The 22,371-nt window shown below is 36.6% G+C and overlaps 2 protein-coding genes across 2 annotated transcripts in view; both read right to left on the bottom strand.

The window, feature by feature from the left end:
* The window catches only part of IPO11 (importin 11), an 81,661-nt gene that overhangs the window by 276 nt on the left and 59,014 nt on the right, over positions 1-22,371 (bottom strand). The window contains 3 exon segments of the mRNA XM_017743798.1: positions 2-40; positions 5,066-5,150; positions 8,594-8,689. Coding sequence (XP_017599287.1) covers positions 2-40; positions 5,066-5,150; positions 8,594-8,689 — 220 coding nt within the window.
* LRRC70 (leucine rich repeat containing 70) lies at positions 15,628-19,118 on the bottom strand. Its single transcript, XM_008642842.2, has 2 exons — positions 18,733-19,118; positions 15,628-18,234 (listed from the first exon to the last, which is right to left on the bottom strand). Exon 2 carries the CDS (start codon positions 18,221-18,223, stop codon positions 16,298-16,300), a length of 1,926 nt encoding a protein of 641 aa, XP_008641064.1. The 5' UTR covers positions 18,224-18,234; positions 18,733-19,118; the 3' UTR covers positions 15,628-16,297.

Here is a 22,371-nt window from a genome sequence, read left to right on the forward strand (position 1 = left end):
GCTGCAATGACACAGTGTGTACCGGGTCCTTCAATGCAAGCTGTGGAAAACATGTAAATGAAAAATATATAATAATGCATTAAAAAATATTCTATGACTAACGCATTTTGATTATAACCACAGCTCAAGAAAGAAATCTGCTTTTATTTTCTTTGTACTTACTTGAGAAACAAGAGGAAAAACTTGTGCAAAACAAAGATCAAATTGATTATTATCAAGGCAAATATCAGTTTAAAACTATTTGAAACCATGTCAAATCATGCGTCTTACACTTTAAGGTTTCACACTTCTACAAGATAAAACAATTTTAAAGCTGCTTTATTAGTTACTGCTCAATGAGGTTCCTGTAATTCCTAAAAATCAGATCAGATCTTACCAAGGACTTTAGTGATGGCATGCACTATGGTCAGTTTTATTTTATTAGAAAACAAAACACTGAAAAAGCTGAACTTGTTTAGACCACATGACAAAATAAAATGTTCATATGTATAAAGAATAGACACACTTCAGTACTGATATCTATAACCTCATCAATCCAGCCGGATTATACAATTTTCTTTTGGAAAGGGAAGGACAGAATATTTGTCACTATTTTCCCACATTAGCTGCCTTTTAATGGAAGTAAAAATAGGTAAAAGAGACTACATTGACAGAGGATGTATTGCAAATGTCAGTGTCAGCAGACACGTGGGACACGTGGGCAGGGCTCAGGATACCGATAGTTATGCCGCATTTGTCCCTCAGTCCACCAGGCTGGATGGAAGGGGATGGGAGATGGGGACACCTGGTACTTCCTGCATCATATAGAAGTAGGATGTTGAAATCAATGGCAATTAATGCAGACCTGTGATCCGTTCATCTTAGTGTCAAACCCAAACAACACTACTGTTTATGCTGGAAGGTCAGGAAACTATTTTGCTGTTTCAAGGTAAAACATGATCATTTTATTACCTATTCTTACCATTGCACTCTTTTCAAAGGGGAAGTAATCACAGTAATAGTTTGGTACTCTGCAGGGGTTTTTTTAGCAAATGTATTTTGAACCTCTAGAATATAATAGACTTTTCTAACAAAATTCCTGCATCACAACTACTCTAACCAAGATTTGTTGAAGTTACTGGCATCCTTTTGTAATTAAAAAAAAAAAGATTGCCTTGATCAGGAAAGAATCTACCAGTTTCTGAATGATTTGCATTTGTTCACCTAAAATCGTAATTTAGGACATACAATGCATTTGTAGTTAGTTTCTGTAAGTTCATAGCTCTGAAGAGTCATGTATAAAATTACTCTAAGGAATTTTGCACAGAACAACAGGTATTTAAATACAAGTGTTCTTATCCTTGTGACCCTGACCAAAGCCACTAAATCATACCCTCCACAACTGGAGGGTATGATTGAGTGGGACAGGGGAGAGAAAATATAACAAAAGGCTTGTGGGGTGAGATAAGAACACAGAGAGATCACTCACCAGTTTCTCCTATGAGCAAAACAGCCTTGACTCAGGGAAATTAATTTATCACCAATCAGATCAGGGTAGGGTAATGAGAAATGAAACTAAATCTTAAAACACCTTCTTCCCACCCCTCCCTTCTTCCTGGGTTCAACTTTAACACTAAATTCTCTACCTCCTCTGGAGCAGCTTGGGGCTGGACAGGGGAATGGAGACTGCAGTCAGTTTATCACATGTTGTTTGTCATGCTCCTTCCTCTTCACACTCTTACCCTGCTCCATCATGGGGCCCCACCCACAGGAGACAGCCCTCCATGAACTTCTCCAATATGAGTCCATCCATGGGCTGCTGTCCTTCACTAACTAACTAATCCAGTGTGGATCCCTTTTTTTCCACAGGGTGCAGTCCTTCAGGAACAAGCTGCTCCAGCATGGGCTCCTCTCTCCATGTGCCCACAGGTCCTGACAGAAGCCTGCTTCAGTGTGCACTTCCCCCAGGGTCAGACTCCTTTGGGTATCCACCTGCTCCAACACGGGCTGCAGGTGGATTTCTGCTCCCCCACTGACCTCCATGGGCTGCAGGGGCACAGCTTCCTCACCATGGTCTGCACCACAGGCTGCAGGGGAACCTCAGCTCTGGCACCTGGAGCACCTTCTCTCCTTCCTTTCTCGCTGACCTCGGTGTCTGCAGAGTTGTTGCTCTCACATATATTCACTCTGCTCCCTGGCCCTCACCATTCAAAGCAGTAGCACTCTAAACCAGCAGGGACTTCTGTAGTATGATTAATGCTTGCTGCTGGAAGCATCAAGTACTGTCTGTAAACCAAATGTGACTTAGAAGTCTTCAGACCTAATTAAGGAGTTAATACACTAACTTGTTTTCATTCAGATAGTCCCATCAGGATTTCAAGTAAATGAAAGAGTTTCCTGCAACAACAACAAAGTTGATTTTCTTTCGCTCTACTTCTCTGGAACTTGTATTCAGAACTAACAAAACAAATGAAATAGTTTGATATAATGAGTTTGCCAACAATATTAGACAGAGAGCTGCAGTCTTCACTGACTAAGCAAACAAAATTTTAAGTTTGGAAGAAGAGTAAGCATAGCGGGCGAAGGACTATATATTAAGTATGTATGCTGAGCTCCTAGGCATGTGGCCATAGTTGTTTTATTGAAATGTGCCTGATTCTGATAAGGCAAAACAAATCTATTTTCCAGTTAAAAAAACACCAGAAAATTCCAACAGCTTCTTAGTCAAAACAGCTACAGACAGGAAATAAAAATTTGGCCAGTAACTACATACTATTGAAATGTGCTTTATGCTGCTCAGTGAAAACCTGGATTTGACTAGCTTTTCATTATCTTTACAGATTGATCTTGAAACTGGATACAGGTGCCCACCTTGGGGCTGGACTAAAGAAACTTCCACCTCACGGGTTGTAAACACTGGCTTGAAGCAAACAGTTGAGAGGTTTTGCTGATTCCCTTTAGGTTGTTCTTGATTTTCTTATCACATTACATTTTCGTTCCCTCTTTTACTTTACCAGCGGTATCTGCTACTATAGTTTTCAGGTGGGTGTGTGGACTGGTGCTCCTACAGAGAGGAAGAAACTTCCATCATACGTAGGTAGGAATGGGCCCAGGTGATGTTTTGTTTTTAATCCAGTTTTTAAAATCAAATGCTAGCTGTGCTTTCGAAGCCATGATTAACAATTCTGATTATTATCTGACACTTCTGCTACTAGTGACCTACCCAAAGGACCTCTACAATTTTGAAATTAATAGCCAAGTGTCACATCTCAATTTCTGCACCATCTACAAAGCTATATACAGAGCTTTTTCAGTTAGGATTCAGAATGAATTTATAGCAAACATTCATAACAACTACAGCCCACTTGCTTTAACAGCTGCAAGAAATTGCATTTGAAAGAATAAGAATATAGTGTATACTAGAGTTAGCTGAAAAAATGACAGTGTAGAAGGCTTAAGTCAGAAATATATCAGGAAAAATTAACTAAATATAAGAACAAGACTAAAATAGACAGTTACTCTTACAAAGGAGGCTTGAAAGGAGAAAAACAAAGGATTTCCATAATGCTTAGGAATCTAGAAAACACAGCAACCATGGAAATAGTTAAAATTTAGACTTTGAAATCCAAAACGAAAATGAAGCTTTGATGTTCATGTATGATTATTTATTCTCTGTAAACCTTCCAAGAAAACAAAGGCTGAAAAAAGGTCTTTAAGCCTACTGTTAAAGAGCAGACGAGGAACAAATCACAAGCAATTCCTAAGAGAAAAAAGGTAAGTGATATGCAAAGGAAGATATATGCAAGGGAAGTAAACCAAGACCTTCGTTGTGGTGTTGTTATCAGTTTGGTGAAGCTCCTCCTTATCAAAGCACATTTATCTTCATGCAAATGGCCAATAACTCTGTATCACGTGTGATTCCCAGAACAGTTCCCTCGCTATGACTGTGTTCATTGACAATATATGGTGTGTTGTATCCTTTAATGATACAGGATAATTCAGTGTACCCTGCTTTTCATTTTGCCTGACATACCCACACTGAAGGTAGTCCATAGCAAATCTAACAAGTCTAAATTCCTCAACATATATCCAAAATATTGAAGTTAACCTGCAACTGAAAAATTAACATCTGCAACAAAGCCATTAAAACTTTAGCCAGGCAGCAATGAAGTCTGACTATATTCAAATAAAACTAGGAACAAAAAAGCATTGTAGATTTAAATTTACTTTGCTTTTTAAATCTGATTAACAAACAAAACATCCTTCTCCCTGTTGATATAGAGATATATATTGATCCCTATTGATAATCATATATACATTATATATCTATATTGAGAGATTATTCAAAACCACTAAGAATAAGTACTATAACTCTGCAACAAACAGCTAGAATTTAAGCCCACAAGCAAGAAGATAATTTAACAGAGTCCAGAGATGCTTTTAAGAGTAACAATTACAGAACTATGTAATACATTTTTAAGGACCACAGAAAATATTTCTGCATTTTGTTTAAATCTGAAATTGCAAGTCACTAGGAATTTCTCTTAAGGCATCTCTAATAGCAGAATAATATGGAAGTATTTTTGCATATTTTTAAATATATAGATATATTTTTTTATATTGCTTTTATAAATATATTCCTATATATTTATTAGTATTTAAAAGAAAAATCTACTAACAAACCACAAGTATACACTGGCTTCTTTGCAAGAGTTCTTTACATTAGAAAAAAATTCTATGCAAGCACATGAATTCTTTTAAATATGAGAAATTTAGCCTGCCATGACATTTCAATAAAGTTTAGCTCTCTGGTTTTTTCAATAAATTCTTTCTATATTGTGTTAGTATTGTAATGTTTAAATTTTGTGAACAGATGGTGTTTATTTTGATAACAGTTACCAAGATGCAAAAGGAAAGCAGAAGCATAAGTGCTGTTGTTGCAAGGTTTGGCATTAAATTTTCTTTTTTTGATCCAAAAGATGAATTTTCCAAGAACAATAGATCAACCAAACCTAAAAACAATTTAGTGTAACATAAGTGAAGCACATAATCAGGTCTATGACTGAATAACAGATCCAAAACTTACCATTTTTTTCCTTTTATCTTGTTCTGTGGGAGGTTCCTCATCTTCTGTAACCTTCGGCTCTTCAAAATGAGACATTAACATGCAGCTAAAAATGGGAATAAGAACTGTTTTAACATATACTACCATTAAAAATAATTTTAAAGCACTTTTGAAAACACAGAACAGATAAGAGAGTTTTCTGAAAGTCAGGCAATCTAATAAAAAGTAATTTTTTTCTGAGAACAGTGAATCTAATGAAGCCTGAATGCATGTTCTCTGTCACCTCTAACCATGTAACAATCTCAGTTATCCTCCATATTGTAGCTTAAGTTGTGGGTTAAAAATGCATTTGTGCACATATAAAACAGACTACATATGGCTTTAAAGAAAATAATATAGAAAAACCTACTATTCCTAGCAAGAATTTTCCCCCCTTTTCAAGAAAGTGCTAGACAAGCACTCTATGCTAAGTCAAAGTGGTACATATACAAAGATTGCAAAGATGTCTCATGGCATTCATGTTTTTCTGTGAGATCTTTAACAAAAGGACCTGGAAACTTACAAGGACAGTGCTATTGGTTCTGCAATAAAATCTGCAGGACACTGAACAAAGGTTTTAAACTCATTTTTTGTTTTGCTTCACCCTCAGTTGGCAAGTACAGCCATATTTTAACTATTATAACTATTATTTTTGAAGTAAGTATAAAACCAGAAAATATGAAGAAAAAGACCCAGTTTGAAAGTCAGAGGTTTTCCTGTCTGTTGAAACAGTCTGAATGGACTTTATAAAGGCACTGACAAAAGCTTTCCTGTAGCAAACATGCCTTTCATTCTCTTTACATGCTCTATGCTGAAAGAATTGACAAATATTCCACCACTTTATCAAATCTTTTCCTGGAATTTCTACCTTAAAAACCAAAAGGATTTAAAAAATACTCAGGCAATGACTACTTGCCACCATGCATCAGGTATGATTTAAGACACGAAGGACACATAATTCACATATTACAAAGCACCAAGACAGATGCAGATTATTGCTCATTTTCAGTCCTGCACATTTTTAATTGCTGCATTCCACTAGCATGTGAAATGCTCCATCAGTTAAGATGAATAACCCATTTTGAAGTTACTAAAATGAAAAAACGGTTGTGATTTTTTTACGTGGTATTACATGATTTTACATGAAAATATTCAGACTTACTCTGTTTACATAGTTAGTTTACCATTAACATGTGTTTAGAGCTGTATGAAACACTTGCCAAAGACCATGGCAAGCAGAGTCAAATGCTAACACAGAAGCCATTTCTAGTAAAGGGATTAGTTATTTCAAAATAATACAGCTAATTGCATATCTCCTCTGCTCACAAATGGCTGCTTACATCTCAGTTTATTAAAGGAAAAGGAGATAAAAATGTCAACTATCAAAACATACAAGATCGACTTAACTTTTTCAGACCTTCATAAATTTTAGGTACCATAAAATTCAAAACACAAGGAGAGGAGAGAATAAAAGAAGAGATGATGATAAAATTCGGAAAAATCTGGGTATTGGTGAGACAAGACCAGAGCAATGGAATGCTCCCCTTTCCAAAATATATGAGGTTTGTAAAGCTCTCTTGTAATTATCCCTACAATGAGAAACATGAACACTAGGAAACCTGAGTGTAACCCCTTTGTATTGTAAGATAGTATAAACATTTCCATAACCTGATTAAAATCCAATCTAAATCTAAAACATGACAAGACTTTTACCTCTTCCAAAATCTCACTGCTTTAACTACAACAGTTTCTTTAAAATCCCAGTTTAAATGTAGTCATTTAAAGTGGTTAAGCCACTTAAGCCATTGCTGTTGTTTACAATTTTCCCTGTACATGTTTACCCTCTCTTCATCCTTCAGTGGCTGAAGTTCTATATTGCTTCAGCCTTGATCTTCCTGTGTTAAACACACACATCATTAGATTTCCTGCACTACAATAACTAGCTAATATGATAATCAGTGGACTATACATTATCTTTTTTCTGAACCAGTGTGGATTTAAGCCATTCTTCTTCAGTCTGGAGAGCCACAACAATGCACATGATTTCAGATGACTGCTCTCACTTTACTTCCAAATGATGTCAAAATATATTACACAAGTGTCAGACTCTTTCAAACAGCTCTTTCAGTACCTGTCAACATAAGTACGTCCTTGGTTCAGTGTGGCTATATTTTATGAAGTAAAAACAATGCCCAGAGTTCGGAAAAGTAGTGACAAGTTCTACAAGCCTTCAGGCTTAAAATATGAAATAAACTAAGATGAAGTTTATTTATTTCTCAGTGAGAACTCTTTTCAACAAGTGCTGGCAAAGCAACATGTTTAGAAATAAAAGGGACTCTGTAACATTGTCTCCAATGGTAAACAAAACACAGTGCCAGACATTTTGCATATTCCCAGACTTTGGAGTTACATCTTCTTTACTGAGAGTCAAGAGTTTGGTGGGAAGTACTTTGGCAAGCAGTTCTTAGGCACAGTTCAGGCTCAGCGTGAGCGTGGACTGTTCTCAACACACAGCTGTGTGCGTACCACCTGTTCAAAGTGGAGAAGAACTTAATACATTGCATTCTGGCTGTTCTGTGCCACCTGGTTTCAGTGGCAGCAAACATCCCCTTAAGCAGTTAATTAACTAGCTCAGATACAGTCTGTTCCTTCAGCATGTAATGATCAGAAAGAAAATGTTTGATTCTTAGCATCAGAGCATCCATAAATTCTATTATTAGCATATACTGTCTGTAAGAATATCCTGCAGGGCATCTGTTTTTAATGTTTTACAACTCTCCATTCTAAAAGTGTATAATCATTACAGAGATAAAAATGACATTAAGATCTCTGTCCAAAAAATATCTTACTATTCATTAGGTTGTTTTTTTTTTCCAGCTTTGATGGACTACCACCAGTAACCAGAGAACCTTCAGGAGATGAATGAGTGCGGTGCTGGGAGGCATAGCACTGTGGACACCCCCAACACCTTCCTGCCACAAGCAAGCTCCTGCTCCTAGCTCGGGAAACTGTCTTTTGAGATATATCCTGTAGCAGCACATGTGTTACATGGAACAACTGGAGAACTGTCCTTGTGGGATATGCTTTCAAGTTCTCCAGGACATGAAATATTGTACACTAGCTAAACTCACATAAGGTTCATGTCATACTCAAAGAAACTCTGAGCTACCTCTGAGCTAGGGTGGTCCCTATCAACACACAAGCTTGTTGTATTGAAATTTTATCAAGTAAGCAAAAAGCAAATCTAAGCATATGAATGTTTTAAGACATCATTTAGTAGATAACTTAATGGACAATATAAAAAAATACTGTCATTTTAAGCACTCATTCCCCATTGCAATTGTTCTCTTTTAAGACCAAAAGTTTCCTGTCTTCCTAAAATACGCACTCTTGAGGAAACAGAACTCTAACAAGCACGTTTTAATTGCCTACAGATTTTTCAAATCAAAACACTTCATATAAAACAGTATTGCTACTGTTAAACCCAACAAAATTAGATGTTCTGCTTACTCTTTGTATGTTCCTGTTTCAGAATCTTCAGTCATAACATCGTGCAGTCCTTCCACTGAAATGTTGATGATACCACAAAATTTATCTTGGATAACACTGTAAAAGAACAAAATTTATTTTGGATAACATTGGGAAAGAACAGGAAAGTGACTTAGCTAAAGGAACTGCACAGGAAATTTGCTCAGCTGTAGAGTACATTTACTGAGAGGTATTTTCCTTGCTTACTGCTTAGCTGAGCATGCTATCAAGCAACTAATTCAGTATTTTTCTTTAATTACAAAAAGGCTTCAAAATACACAAGAAACATTATTCTTAAATATAATAAAATGTAATGTGGCACTGAAAACCTAGAAGTAACTGCAAATGGAATAGAAGAAAATAAACATTAGCACAGGAGTCAAGAACTGAGTGGGAAGGGCATGCTCCTGCCAGCAGGGAAGAGAGTAGTAGCTTCTATTCCCAACACATTTACACATTTTCTACTGTCACTATTCAATGCATAAACCTACACAACCCCTGAGCAATGGCTGCTTGTAAAGAAGATACACTCCCCTATTTACCAGTATTTCTTCACCCTCTTAGGCAGCCAACTCCTCAGAGAGGGTGGAAAAACCCTGCACACACCCAGTTCTACAGGAATGTCACTTTCCTGACTGTACAGAGCAAGATCAGACAGGATTTATCTGTTTAAACACAGGCACCTCCTGCCATTTGACACACAAGGCTATTTAACACTAATGCAAAGGGCTGATACGTATCACTTGGGACTTAAAAGGCATGAGCACCTTTACTCAGCATGACCTGAAGGCCTAGATAGGTCCACAATGCCCAAAATTGCACTAAACATATTTACATTTGCCCCTGCCTCAAGAAAGGATGTGCCTGTAGGGTAAGGGTATAGAAACATGATCTCCCCATGATGGATAAAGTCGGTGCCACCAGGTGCTAGTTAATGGAAAGCAGCCAACTGCTGCTTCTGCTCCATTTCCTGCCGCTGTGGATTTAATGCCAGAGACATGCTATTGTGGAACCTTGGTTCTTGGACTCCTACTCTGGGAACTGCGAAAGGGTAAAGACAAACTGCAAGTGAAAGGATGTTCATCTCAGGAATACCTCTAGCTACATGCAGCAAAGAAAGAGAAAGGACCTAACTGGTGATGGTAAACTACAACTCTTTTCCTGGGACTGCCATTGACTGAAGCACCTTACTGCTCCATTTGGATTTCAGGCTTAATTCTCCCAAAAAGATGCTGCTGCTCCCTAAGAGGCAGATGCAGAAGCAGACACATTCCATTTACTTACAGGCACTGAACACAAAGTTCATATATTGTAGTTTGATTGTAACTGATCATTGTTTTAACACTGACACATCAATTTCTTAATATTCTTCCATTTCCTTTTCTTATTTGGGATGAAAACTGAAGACATGCATAAACTGTAGCTTCTTATACAATAGCAACTGCTTTTGAAAAATTTCTTGTCAGACACACAACAGAATTTTACACATATGACAAACAGTTATATAGCAATAGATGCCTTGGAAAAAGTGCTTATGAAGTTAGAATACAAAGCATAGAAAATATTTCTTTATATTTGTTTTGATAAAATTGTAATTTCACTCATGATCATTTGTTTCAAAGGGATTAGTTTTTTTCTGCTTTTTAAATTCAGCTACTGTTGTATGCCAGGATCTGAAGTGTATTTTGTATCATCAGTCTTGCAACTCCTGATTTCCACAACATGAAAACTGACATAATTTTTACTGCCTGATTGTCAGCTATGTATTTTAAAAGACACTCCTTTGCCAATCACATTCAGAAGAGCAAAGTATAACATGTTGTGAGACTGAATCCCTGTGAGGTTCTGCAGACAGCAAGCAAACAACCTACTGACTTCACAGCACAGCTGAGAAAGCTGAACAGTACCTCAGCTGCCTGCACAATGAACCCTCCAAGACACAGCAGGTTTCTTCACCAAGTCAGAGGTCCTGCCTAGCACACCTCCCATTAAGACTCTTTTGCCTCATCCTCCTCTTTGAAACACATCTCTAGGAAAATGCCATTAACACGGTTAGTGTTTTCCAACATGAGTAAGGTTAATATTTTCCAACAAGCTGCCCTCAGATTCACGTCAATAGTAGACAAGAGCCATTCAACTGAGAACAAATGTGAACATTTCGCACCCTGGAAAAGTAAACTATGCCCCATTCATACGCACTATTTAATAATAGAGGTTGCTGTCCACTACCTGTATTATTTCTTCCTTCCAAGTTTCATGAATCCCAGAATGGTTTGGGTTGAAAGGAACCTCAAAGGTCACCTAGTTCCAACCCTCCTGCCATAGGACCAGGCTGCTCAAAGCTTCAACCTGGCCTTGAACACTTGCAGGGATGGAGCATCCACAGCTTCTCTGGGCAACCTGTTCCAGTGCCTCAGCACCCTCACAGTAAAGAATTTCTTCCTGACATCTAATCAAAACCTACTCTAAGTTTAAAGCCATTCCCCCTTATACTATCACTACAGTTCCTGAAGGAACAGTCCCTCTCTGGCTTCCCTGTAGGCCCCTTCAGATACTGGAAGGCTGTTGTGAGATCTGCACACAATCTTCTCCTCTCCAGGCTGAACAGCCACAACTTTCTCAGCCTGTCTTCATAGCAGAGGTGCTCCACTCCGCTTATCAACCTTGTGGCCTCAGGACTTGCTCCGGAAGTATCCTGTCCTTCTTATATTGAGGGCCCCAGAGCTGGATGCAGCACTCCAGGTGGGGTCTTGTCAGAGCAGAGCAGAGGGGCAAAAACATTTTTCTTGGTAATCCCTCAAAAGCACATAGGGAAATCATTAATTTCTTGGAAAGGATATTCTTACTTTATGATATAAATGAGAAATAGTATTTCACTTCTTTCTTTAGTGGAAGATTCATGACAGTTTTTCTTTTTTTTAAGGAAAACAAAGTATGTAGAACACCTTTCAAACTGCTTGCCTGCAGTTTTCTCCCCTTTCTTTTTTCCCCCTTGCAGGAACCCAGAGTGCAGAGAATATTTCTCTGCCTGTTTTGAAGGGTTTTATCCCACTGAACAACACTGTTTTTGACCTTCGTCCTTGGAAAAAACTGCCTACTCTTAGAGAAGAATTAGAAATTACACTAGTGTAAATTAGGTGATAGGCTACTATGTAAGATTCTCACAGGGTGAAAAATTTAGAGGTTTTGGGTTTGTTAATGTAGTAAATAAATAAAAGCAAAAAACATCAAAATGGAGGATTGTTGTTGTTCTCCAAACCTCCTCCTCCTTCTTCTTCATCTACTCCATACTCTGCCGTAAAAGTGGTTTGGGATGATTGGACAAAGAATTCTGCAGTTCCTGGCTGTGTTACTAAATAATTGGTAGAGAAGTAAAAATAATGTACGTTTTTAGTAACCATTGGTTGATTTACCTTTAAAAAGGCAGTTTAATCTTGATAATTCGGCTTTTCTCCTGCATTCTCTGCTTTGTGCTATGTCTGGATCATGCTAGAGACTGTTTCTCTGGTAAGATTTAATAAACAACTATCAAGAAGTAGCGAAGGCTGAGAGTCCCGTTTGTCTCTCAAACCCCTGGCAAGGACTTTAAAAGATCTCTCCCATCAGGAGAGGCATAATTATGGCATGGTCAGTGTCACCCCTTTAAATGGGACATACAGTTTCTTTCTACCAAAAACCCACTGAAATATTTACCAAGCATGGAGCTATTAAACAGTGCAACTATTTCTAGAAAAGAAGACACATGCATGTGAAAAATAAAGATTCCATAGACTCATGCTTTAAAAAATGAAATCTCAATTAAAGTTCAGTGGCAATATAAAATACATCAGGTCTTATTTTCATAGATGAGAAAGCAAGTCATGCCACTCAATGTAATACCTTTTCAAAGAGACTAAAATTAGCCTGCTTATTTCAAGAAATAATTAAGAAGTCATATGAGCAGATTCAAAGAAGACAAACGCTGTATTCAGATGAATTTTCAAACAGTTAATATGTTTCATACTAAAATCTTAAACCTGGAGGAAGGCAGCATTTAAGCAGTTCCCCCCTTGAATTGCATATAATCCAGATTAGCAGTGAAACAAACAAAAGCATCAGGCTGTAACTGGTTTTATAACTATGCAGTTTTCCTAAATTATTGGGACAAAGCCTCATTTGGTATGCAGCAAAAATAAAAGACCCACAATTAGGACCTAAAACACTCCATAACCCAGTTTCAAAGATACAATGACTATATTTTCTTTTTATTACAGAAAGGATATTTTATGCTGCCTGTTAATAAAATTCACCTTACCAGTAACAAAAACAAAATTTAGCATTCAGTGCAGCTTCCATATGAATAAACTCAAACCTTCTATTTCAAACTTTGCATACTTTTTAGATAAAAGAATAAAAGCTTTGCATAGGACAACACAGACCACATCTGTTCTGAAAAAAAAGGCAGGATTTTTTTTTCATTCTGTCTATAATTTCTAATGCACTCAGCTACATATACAACTTTTTTATTATCCTGAGGTTTTATGTGAAAATTCAAAATTTTACTTCAATTATATAGCTAACTACTGTAGATAAAGCTCTATCACCATGTTAAAACATGTCTTGACAAATTTTTAGTGGTGCCTAAATAAAATGGACCCCCTATCTGCTTTGCACATCCCTCAGAGAGGGAGAAAAAATACTTTTTTGGAGATTAAAAGAAAGAGAAAATGTTTTCTGCTTTTCTACATTCACCAGGATGAAGCAATAAACACCAAGAAGAGTTTCATTTCATATCTTTACTAGTGTACATATTGAGAAAGCTTAATTAATTCTTTATTCTTATCTCAGCCAAGGAAAGAGGTGGAGCGGGACAAATAGAGATTACTTTGCACATACTGTAAGTGACGTAAATGATTATTACACCAACACCCCTTAGGAGCTGCACAGTACTAAGGAACTCCTATAGCAGTAAAGCAGCAGCTAAGACAATCTTTCAAGGGGAGTCCTATGACTGACCATAAACCTGATCTTCATGAAGCACCACTTTGCTTCATGAGGGCAGACTCAACTAAGTCTTCTAATGTATTCCCTAATGATTTTAATAGACATATGAACCACACATATACATGAAAGGGTCAGTTTCCTGGAGTGAACATTTAAATACAAAAGATACTGACTGCTAAAAAAAAAGGCATTTCCCTCACAACTGCATAATAAATCTCTCAGTTCCTTTTCAGTCTGATCCTTGTGTTGGCAAGCTGGATATTAGAGAATGTCTCCACTCCAAAGGATGGCTTTCAACTGCTCCAACTCAGCTTGCACAAACAGCTACAACACCAGTTTCCTTTCATGCTCCATCTACAGATGGTGAGACTCATACTTGGCAAACAACTCCCACAACAGCTTGTCAGTGAAAAAGATGCACCTTCTGAGAGAACCTCTCATGCCTTTCTGTAGGAAACCAGAGCCTAAAATAACAGCTGCTCCCTGCCACATTTCTTTAAGTTTATTCAGTTTCAACCTTTGTGCACACCCAAAACTCCTCTGTAAGAAAGGCATAGCAGCATTTTTAGCAAGAAAAACTTAACTAGTTTCTATTGCATTTGAAGTCCATTATTTCTGAAGGTGCCCATGTAAAATTAAAAATTTAGAAATATAGCACATAAAATTGCTGAACCTACTACTGTGCAACCATTGATTGTGCAGCTGTTACTAAATGAAAACAAAATTAACATTTATCACAAGGAATTATGTAGGACAGACATAAAGTAACAAAAATGGGTTAAAGAGGAAGAGACTGAAGGGTTAGCCTCTGGAAAAAAGTGCATAGATTACATCCAGTGTTTTCCCTTCTTAAAAGCATTTGCCCATTATATTTAACATCTGATCTTAAGTTAGAAAATTATTTTAAAAAATAGTTTCTACTCAGGTAGTACAAAACAGTTCAAGCTTTTGTCCAAAGTGTTCCCTAGAAGTATTTGATCTATTATACAGTAAATTACAGTTAAATACAGTATTATTTCATTACATTACTAACAAACAACAGTGAAGGCACACTTGCACATTCACACCCATTCAGAGCAGTCAAGATTTATGCATGTCCTGGTAGCAGATAATAAATTTTCCCTTCTGGAAAAGAACTGCAGATGGACAAACAGGATAACTGGGAGCTGCACAGCCTGGATACGCACGAGTTACACGAGCAGGAAAGAGAGGGGATAGAATAAGAATGCTGAGGGCAGTTCTGGCTCAGCTGGAGAACACCACAGGGTCCAGGCTGAAGCCTGGAACAGCAACATTCTTCTACACAACTTAAATCAACACCATGGAGGAAAGTCTGTTAAAGCATTGTTCCCCATTTTTTCTTGAAGAAAATGCTCTAACTGTAAACTGTGTAACTTATAAGCAACACGGCTGAAATCTTAGGGCACACACTTGGAGAAGATAAACAGTATCTACAAAACTAAGTCCCATTAGTTGAAAATTTTACAATATTGGACTATTTGGAACATAGTTTTATGACTTTTAATTCCTGAATAAAGTATGAATTACTGAAGTAACAACCAGGAAAAAAAAAATCGCAGAAATTCGGGTTGAAAATAAAGCTACAACATACTAGACATAACCTGATAATAACAGAACACCAATATTTGAAACAGAAGTAAAAAGTTAAATGCAAACTATATAAGAAAATATCTGTATTTGAAGATGAAGCCTTCACTAAGAACACATACCTTGACCTAACACTTCCAAATATAAACCAAATACGTAAATGTTTTCAGCCATTAATTTAGCATTATGTATTTACAGTGTAGTGTATTTCTTCAATTTGTACCTCTTATCTAGCTAAAACGTCCCTCAAAATATTACTACGTAGATGCCAAAGTATCTTTTATTGACAATAATTAACCAGTGTCTAAGGTAATTATGTCTTAGACATAATAAATTTGGTCATTGAACTTTGGTAAATTTCAACAGAAATTTAGTTTTTCTTAACTCCAGTTTGGGGTATTTTTTAAAATGATACAGATACACACTAATAAAAAATATTTTTATTTATATATTTCTATATTTATTTATATTTACATAAATTTATATTTAGTATATTCATTACACAGACTGAACACACAACTTCGTATAGTAAAATATGCTATAGGTATTAATAGAATTTGTATAGTTTTAAATTTTTCTCTTACTCAAGAGTTTGAACATGCTAGCTGTAAATGTACTTTTTTCTACTGCGCTTTATTTAATAGAGGAAGAGTACAAACTCTATTACAATAAACACATGAAGCACTGTTTTCTCATTCTCCAAGATTTCTTGGCTTTGTGATCCTACTAAGAACTGATGTCTTGCTTGCTTCACAATAGCTATGGAATTTCTATAGGAATTTACATCATTATTAAGCAAAATAAATTACAGGGTACTTTATACTGCATGTATACTTGAGCCATAGGTGAAAGATTCCTACAAATAGGGACTGAGGTTAATAAACTTATCCATGTCAGATTTAAATGACATATAATGAAATAATCCATAAAGTTGAAAACATTCAGGAAGCAAATGATGATGCAGAACCCAATTGTGCCATTTTCCACAGTTCTATCAAGCAGTTGATTTTAATCAGTGGAAGTATTTTTACAAAATTGAGTTCTTGATTTCTTGACCTTTCATATGACAGTTAACACTAAATCAAATGAGTTAAATTACAATGATGAATGTTCAAACAAGATGACCTGTGCCTGACTTTCTGATGCTGTTCGCTTGAGCAGCCTTATTTGATCCAGTTCTGAATGTCCCACTGATTTCTGAGTTAGGGACTGCACTGAGTCAGTTATGTTGTATCTGCCAGGCTGATAAAAGCCATAATATTCTATACTCTTTTCCCCTGAGTTTTCCAGCACCTTTAGTTTCTGCCTAAACTGAATAATTTTACAGGTTAAGAACAGGATAACAGCACAAGCCAGAATGAAAAAGGCTAGTAAAATGTCAAAAGCTTGATTCAGCTTTTCAACCTGTTGTGTACAAATCAGGGTTGTTTTTAATGATACAGGAGCAGCATCTGTTGTAAATAACTGTTCTCCTTCTACAGTTCTATTAGAAGGTATAATTTCTGCTGGTATTTGCACTGGTAATGTTGATAATACTGTAGTTGCCTGTGATGGAATTTCAACAGCATATTTGTCATAGGGCAATGGGGTAGAAGATGTAGATGTAGCTCTTTCCCAGAAAGTAACATATTTAGTTTCTGCACTGACAAACTGTTCCAGTGTGTTGTGCCTGTTGCCTTTATGCCAGGCCATCATCACAGCGGTAGTGCTGTGACGCACCCCGAAGGATCCCAGACTCGGGGTAGAGCCCAAGCCGGCTGTGGGGCCAATGCAGTTTGAAAACCGAGCCCACTTCATATAATGCAAAGGTCTCCCACGCATACTCTGGGGATTCTGACAGTGGATTTTTGCAGAAACAAGAGATGATGCTAGCCAATTAAGTAACCCAAGCATTTTGCAGCTGCAGTTCCAAGGATTAGAACTTACCTGTAGATGAGTTAAAGATACTAAGGGCTTGAGCACTTCAGGTTGTAACTCTGTGATATTATTAAATGCTAAACTGAGTACTTTAAGTGACTGCCCCATTTTTTTAAAGGTACCATTGCTAATAGTGGCTATTTTATTTCTGTCTAGCTGTAGATACATTAAATTGTTCAATAAAGTAAAAGTGCTGGAATTTATATTTTCTAAATCATTATAACTTAAGATTAGCTGGCTAAGGTTGTTTAATCCAAAAAATCCATTTACAGCAATACATTTTAGCTTGACATTTTTCAAAGACAGATATCTAAGCTTGTTAAGTCCCTTAAATGCAAAAGGCTGAATTGATCCAATGGGATTGTGAGACAAAGAAAGTCTTTCAAGATTTTTGAGCCTTCCAATAGCATTTGATGGCACAAGTGTTAAGTTGTTACCTTCAAGAAACAAATATGCAAGATTTTCAAGATGATGAAATGCTGAATCTGATATCCATGAAATCTTATTATTGGCTAGGTTTAGTGTTTGGAGTCTTATCATTCCCAAGAAAGTCCCACTTCCAAGGACACTGAGACGATTTCTTTGAAGTGTTAAATACCTAACAGAAAGGAGATCACTAAATAATCCTCTGGGAAGAAAAGCTATTTGATTATTCTGAAGGTATAAACAATGAAGATTGGAAAGGCCTTCAAAGATTCCTGGATCCAGGTGTTTAATATTATTGTTATTTAGATGCAAGTAGCACAGTTTGGGGACTTCCATAAAAGCTTTTGGGTGTACATACAAAATACTGGAGTTATCCATGTAGAGTGCAGCAAGCTTCTGAAGGCCTCTTAGTCCATTTGGAGTGACATGTGATATATTATTTCCACTGAGATAAACAAGAATTGTTGTTTCTGGAAGGTTCCAAGGGATGCTTGAAAGCCCTGCATTACGACAGCTAACTTGTCTCCCTGTGCAGAGCTGACAAGCAGATGGACAGCCAAAAGCCTCCTTCTGAAGCAGCAACAAAAGAAAACAATTAAATATATACAGGAATGCTCCTGGGCAGGGTGGAGAACTTTGCAGAACACACATATCCCTGTCTTTGGCCTTCTTACTCATCTCTGACTTCACTATTAGAGATAAAAAGAAGTATATAAATATTATTAATTCAAATATATTCATTATATTTATTAATTACTATTAATTATTTAAATCTATGTGTACAGTTTTTAAAATATTAGCATTGCTCTCAAGATTGGTATTTTACATATTATCCTTTCATGCCAAAAAGCAGTTTAAAACTTAAACTGACTAACTGAACTACACAGAAAAAACTTTTCCAAGTAAATAGACAATTAAATAAATGTACTGCCAACATAGCCAGAAAATATTTAATTGGCTGCAGCATAAAAGCATCTAAGCTGTCAAAATAACAGCTTCTATTAAATTAAAAATACTATTTATCAACTATTTCTTATAGTTAACCATCACTAAGAAATGTTTCAAAAGCATTCAGGTAGAAATGCCAACTGTAAACAAGTTAGCTTTCACTGGCAGCTCACTGACAATTTGAATTTTACTTTTATAAAGCTGAGTTACATTTAAAATAAATAAAAGCAATTCCTTACCCCAAATCTGAAGTTCATTGTTTCCGTTATTTTGCTGTTGGCAGTCCACTGGACTAAGTTATAAGCTGACTGACTACACTTATCTGTGAAACCTTTGGAAAGGCAGTATTGCTGCGTACTACAGCACTCACATTTTTGCCCCAGGGTTTGCAGCAGTTTGCTCAGGAAACTAAGAAAGAAGTGCCTGAAGTCAGGTTGCCATGGATACAGGAAACCCTGGGACAGGAAGCCATTTTATCTGTGCTTCAGAAGTATTGTTGGAAAGGAAATCTCAATGATTTGTTTCTAGAAAACCAAGAACTATCTTAGTCTGTAACTGCTAGGTTTTGTTGTTTGGTTTGATTTTTTTTTTTTTAAACTGATTTAACTAGGAGAGCTCGAAGGAGTTTTATCTTAGTTAGGTATAACTTTCAGAATAAAGCACAACTATTTGTAACAGCACTATTGCATTACCTGCAACTCCCTTATCTTTCAGCCAGAATCTGAAACCCTTTATTAAGTCAGCAGCAACATGTACACTGTTCTCTGCCTACAGAGCCAAACTGCTGCCACACGCACACACATTCCAGTGGTCCAGCTAAGAGGGAAAAGAGACACTCTGGAGGGAAGAGCCCAGTGCCTCCTGTCCCCTGGCAAGGCACACCCTGCCAGCAATCCCAGAGAAACCTGTGAAATCTTAGAATATGAGACCCATATGATGTGGTACTAAACTGCTATGCACTTGTGTTATTTCCAACTTGACCCAAGCACTATGTTAAGTCTCACTTTAGGCCACCCTTTTAAAAGCAAATTTATCCACAGAGGACTATGGGACGGTTTCTGATTCTGAGAGCCACACCTTCAGTGCACAGCTTTCGTTTCCTGCAGTGTCCCCTTTGCAGAAAAACGCTACACAAGCTATAAATATCCCTCTTGCCTAAGCTCCAGAGATTACACCCTCAGTTTACCCATCACAGGGAAGAAACACTCACAAAGTCCAGTCACATCATCAAAGGAGGAAGGGGGACATTAAGCCTACAAATAGCAACGTAACTGTAATCCCATTATTTTACTTCAACGAGACCTTCTGCTCAGCAAAAGAAAGATGACAAAGCCCATCAGTAGCCATAGCCAAAAAAGAGCCACAACACAGCAGGAGAATCAGTGATCTCACACAGGAAGCATGAGTTCACGTACGGGGTGAAATGTAACCCAAATGCTTTTGCCTATATAATCCAATCTGAAATGCAGGAAACACATGAGAAAGGGACGCAGAATAGACAAGGACATGCTTTTGTAGAAGCTTTCTTGCAAGTATCTTGTCTAAAATAAGAAATTAGCAAGTAAAATTGGTCTATGGGCCATTTCAGACAAAGCCCGTATCAGTTACAACCCAGAAATAGAACTGTATTTATTTTTTTCTGAGACCAGTAGATCAATAGGAAAACTAATTGCTCTTTAGACTTGAATATTTATTGTCATGCTTACATTTTTCACAGTATTTAACATAATTGTTGACACAGAGAAAAGTAAAATAAGATGTCATGTCATTTACCTAATGGGAAAACACTGTATAGTTCCCAGGAAGATTGGTGAAGTATCCTGGATGTGGGGGACAGAAGAGTAACTGAAAAGGATTATCCAGATCAAATGGAGTCAGATGAGGGGATAATCAGAGATTGACCAAAAATAGAAAGTGACTTCAAACGCTTATTATCTTCTACCTAAGCTTCACTACCTATAGTCTATTTATACGGATACCTATATGTGTAAAAAAACCCAAAAAACCCCCAAAAAATTATTCTTCCAAGGTGCGCTATATGAAACAACCCTTTACAGCTAAGTAAGTCAAATTAAAAAAAAAAAATTTAAAAGGCAAATGTTCATAGAGCTCTCTTTTTGCAAAATGTCAGAAGCACCACATTTTGAAAAACAAAAGGAATTAGTGAAGCTCTATGGTACATCAGCATGAAAATTTAGAGGAACCAGTAGAGCAGTGGCCACATAAAAGAAAGCTGATAACCAGTGAATGTCTCTGTGGTCTTGTACTGAAAGTACCTTATGAATAATGACAAAATTTTTGTTTGAACCATAGCTCCACTGTCGTTCTGAGCACATCGCTGACCCTTCTGCTGTTGAATCCCATGCCCAAAATGGGGGAAAAAAATGTCCTAATCAAGATCATGGCTTCTTCCATTCTGCACTAGGAAATCTAGAGAAAGTCCTGGTTTACACTTTGTAAATACTGCACCTGAAGGCCTGCAGGTCTGACTGCAATGTAATTTAGAGATACTATTTTGTTAATACTACGTATTGTTAAAGTATCTGAAAGCAGTATCTGTTAAGAACAAGATGCAAAATTATGTGCCACATAACTGATACCATTTTGGGGAAAATCATAAAAAAGGCTGGGATACACGTATAACTTGGATCAGCATTTCTCAAACTGGCTTGTACTTAAACAATAAAATTCATTACTTTTTGAAAATTGTATGAAAAAACCCAGGAAACACAACAAGCTTAGGCAGCTCTCATAGTAGTACATTTTATTCACTGACAATTTTGTTCTGCAGTGAGAGAACTGCTAGGTTTGTACCTGAATACAGCTTCACATGGTTAACAGAGAATATTATTTTTGAACCCACAAGTGAATTTTATCTTAATATACTAATATTGTTGAAGTTACTAATGCTATTGGCTTTTTAACAAAAAAATCTCGTTCAACAGTGATTCCTTATAAATACAAGCATGAAGCTTGAGTAACAGCAATTTGTCAAATTGTGCATAAAATTATGGGTTCAAAGTAATTGAAAGAACATACAAGCACTCCACCCAAGTTATATTAAAGCCAATATAATGAATATTAGGTAGCACAAAATAATCATCCAAATCCCATTTACGTATAGCAGAAAACATGCAAAAAGTTCAAAAACCAGGTTAAAAGTCAATTTCTGAGAAGGGATTTCATGCTCATAATAACTACAAAATTATGGTAAAGCTCATGAATGAGGACAACCAATTTTTAGCACTGTAGTTATTCTTTTAAGCTTGCAAGAGTGAATCTATCTATTGCCCTCCCATTGTATATTTAGCAATTATCTCCTCTTGCAGGTCTTACTTTTATTCCCCACAGGTAGGCTATTGTACAACTTTATTTTTCAAATACCTACTTCCTTCTGCCCACACTATCTCTAGATACGAATACAAATCAAAGTAATTCTGGTACTAAACTACTGCTTGGGTAGCATAGACATCAACATTTAATTAACATCCAGTAGGCAGGTGAACTGTTGACACCTTATTAACTTATCAGATCCCAAAACACTTTTCAGTTTCTCATTATCTAGTTTATCTAAAAATTTATGATTGTTTCCAGTATTGCAGATTGCTTCTAGTATTTAATATTTCTGTTTAAGTAAGAACCCTGACTTGCTGCTCTGTTTCCTGAAAATTTCTCTTCCACAGCATGAAAACTACAGAATTATTTTTCCCATTAAGGATATGAAAAGAAGTTTCCAGTCTATAAATCTAATTTGACCTTGGACTCCAGTAAAATAATATGACAGAAAGCTCTCGTGAAACTAAAAGCTCACTTTGAGAAATTGTTAGAATTAATTTCTTCTCTTTATTCAGATAACTAAGTCTTCTATGGAGCAACCA

This window comes from Corvus brachyrhynchos, unplaced genomic scaffold (assembly GCF_000691975.1).
Source record: "Corvus brachyrhynchos isolate BGI_N302 unplaced genomic scaffold, ASM69197v1 scaffold310, whole genome shotgun sequence".
NCBI lineage: Eukaryota > Metazoa > Chordata > Aves > Passeriformes > Corvidae > Corvus > Corvus brachyrhynchos.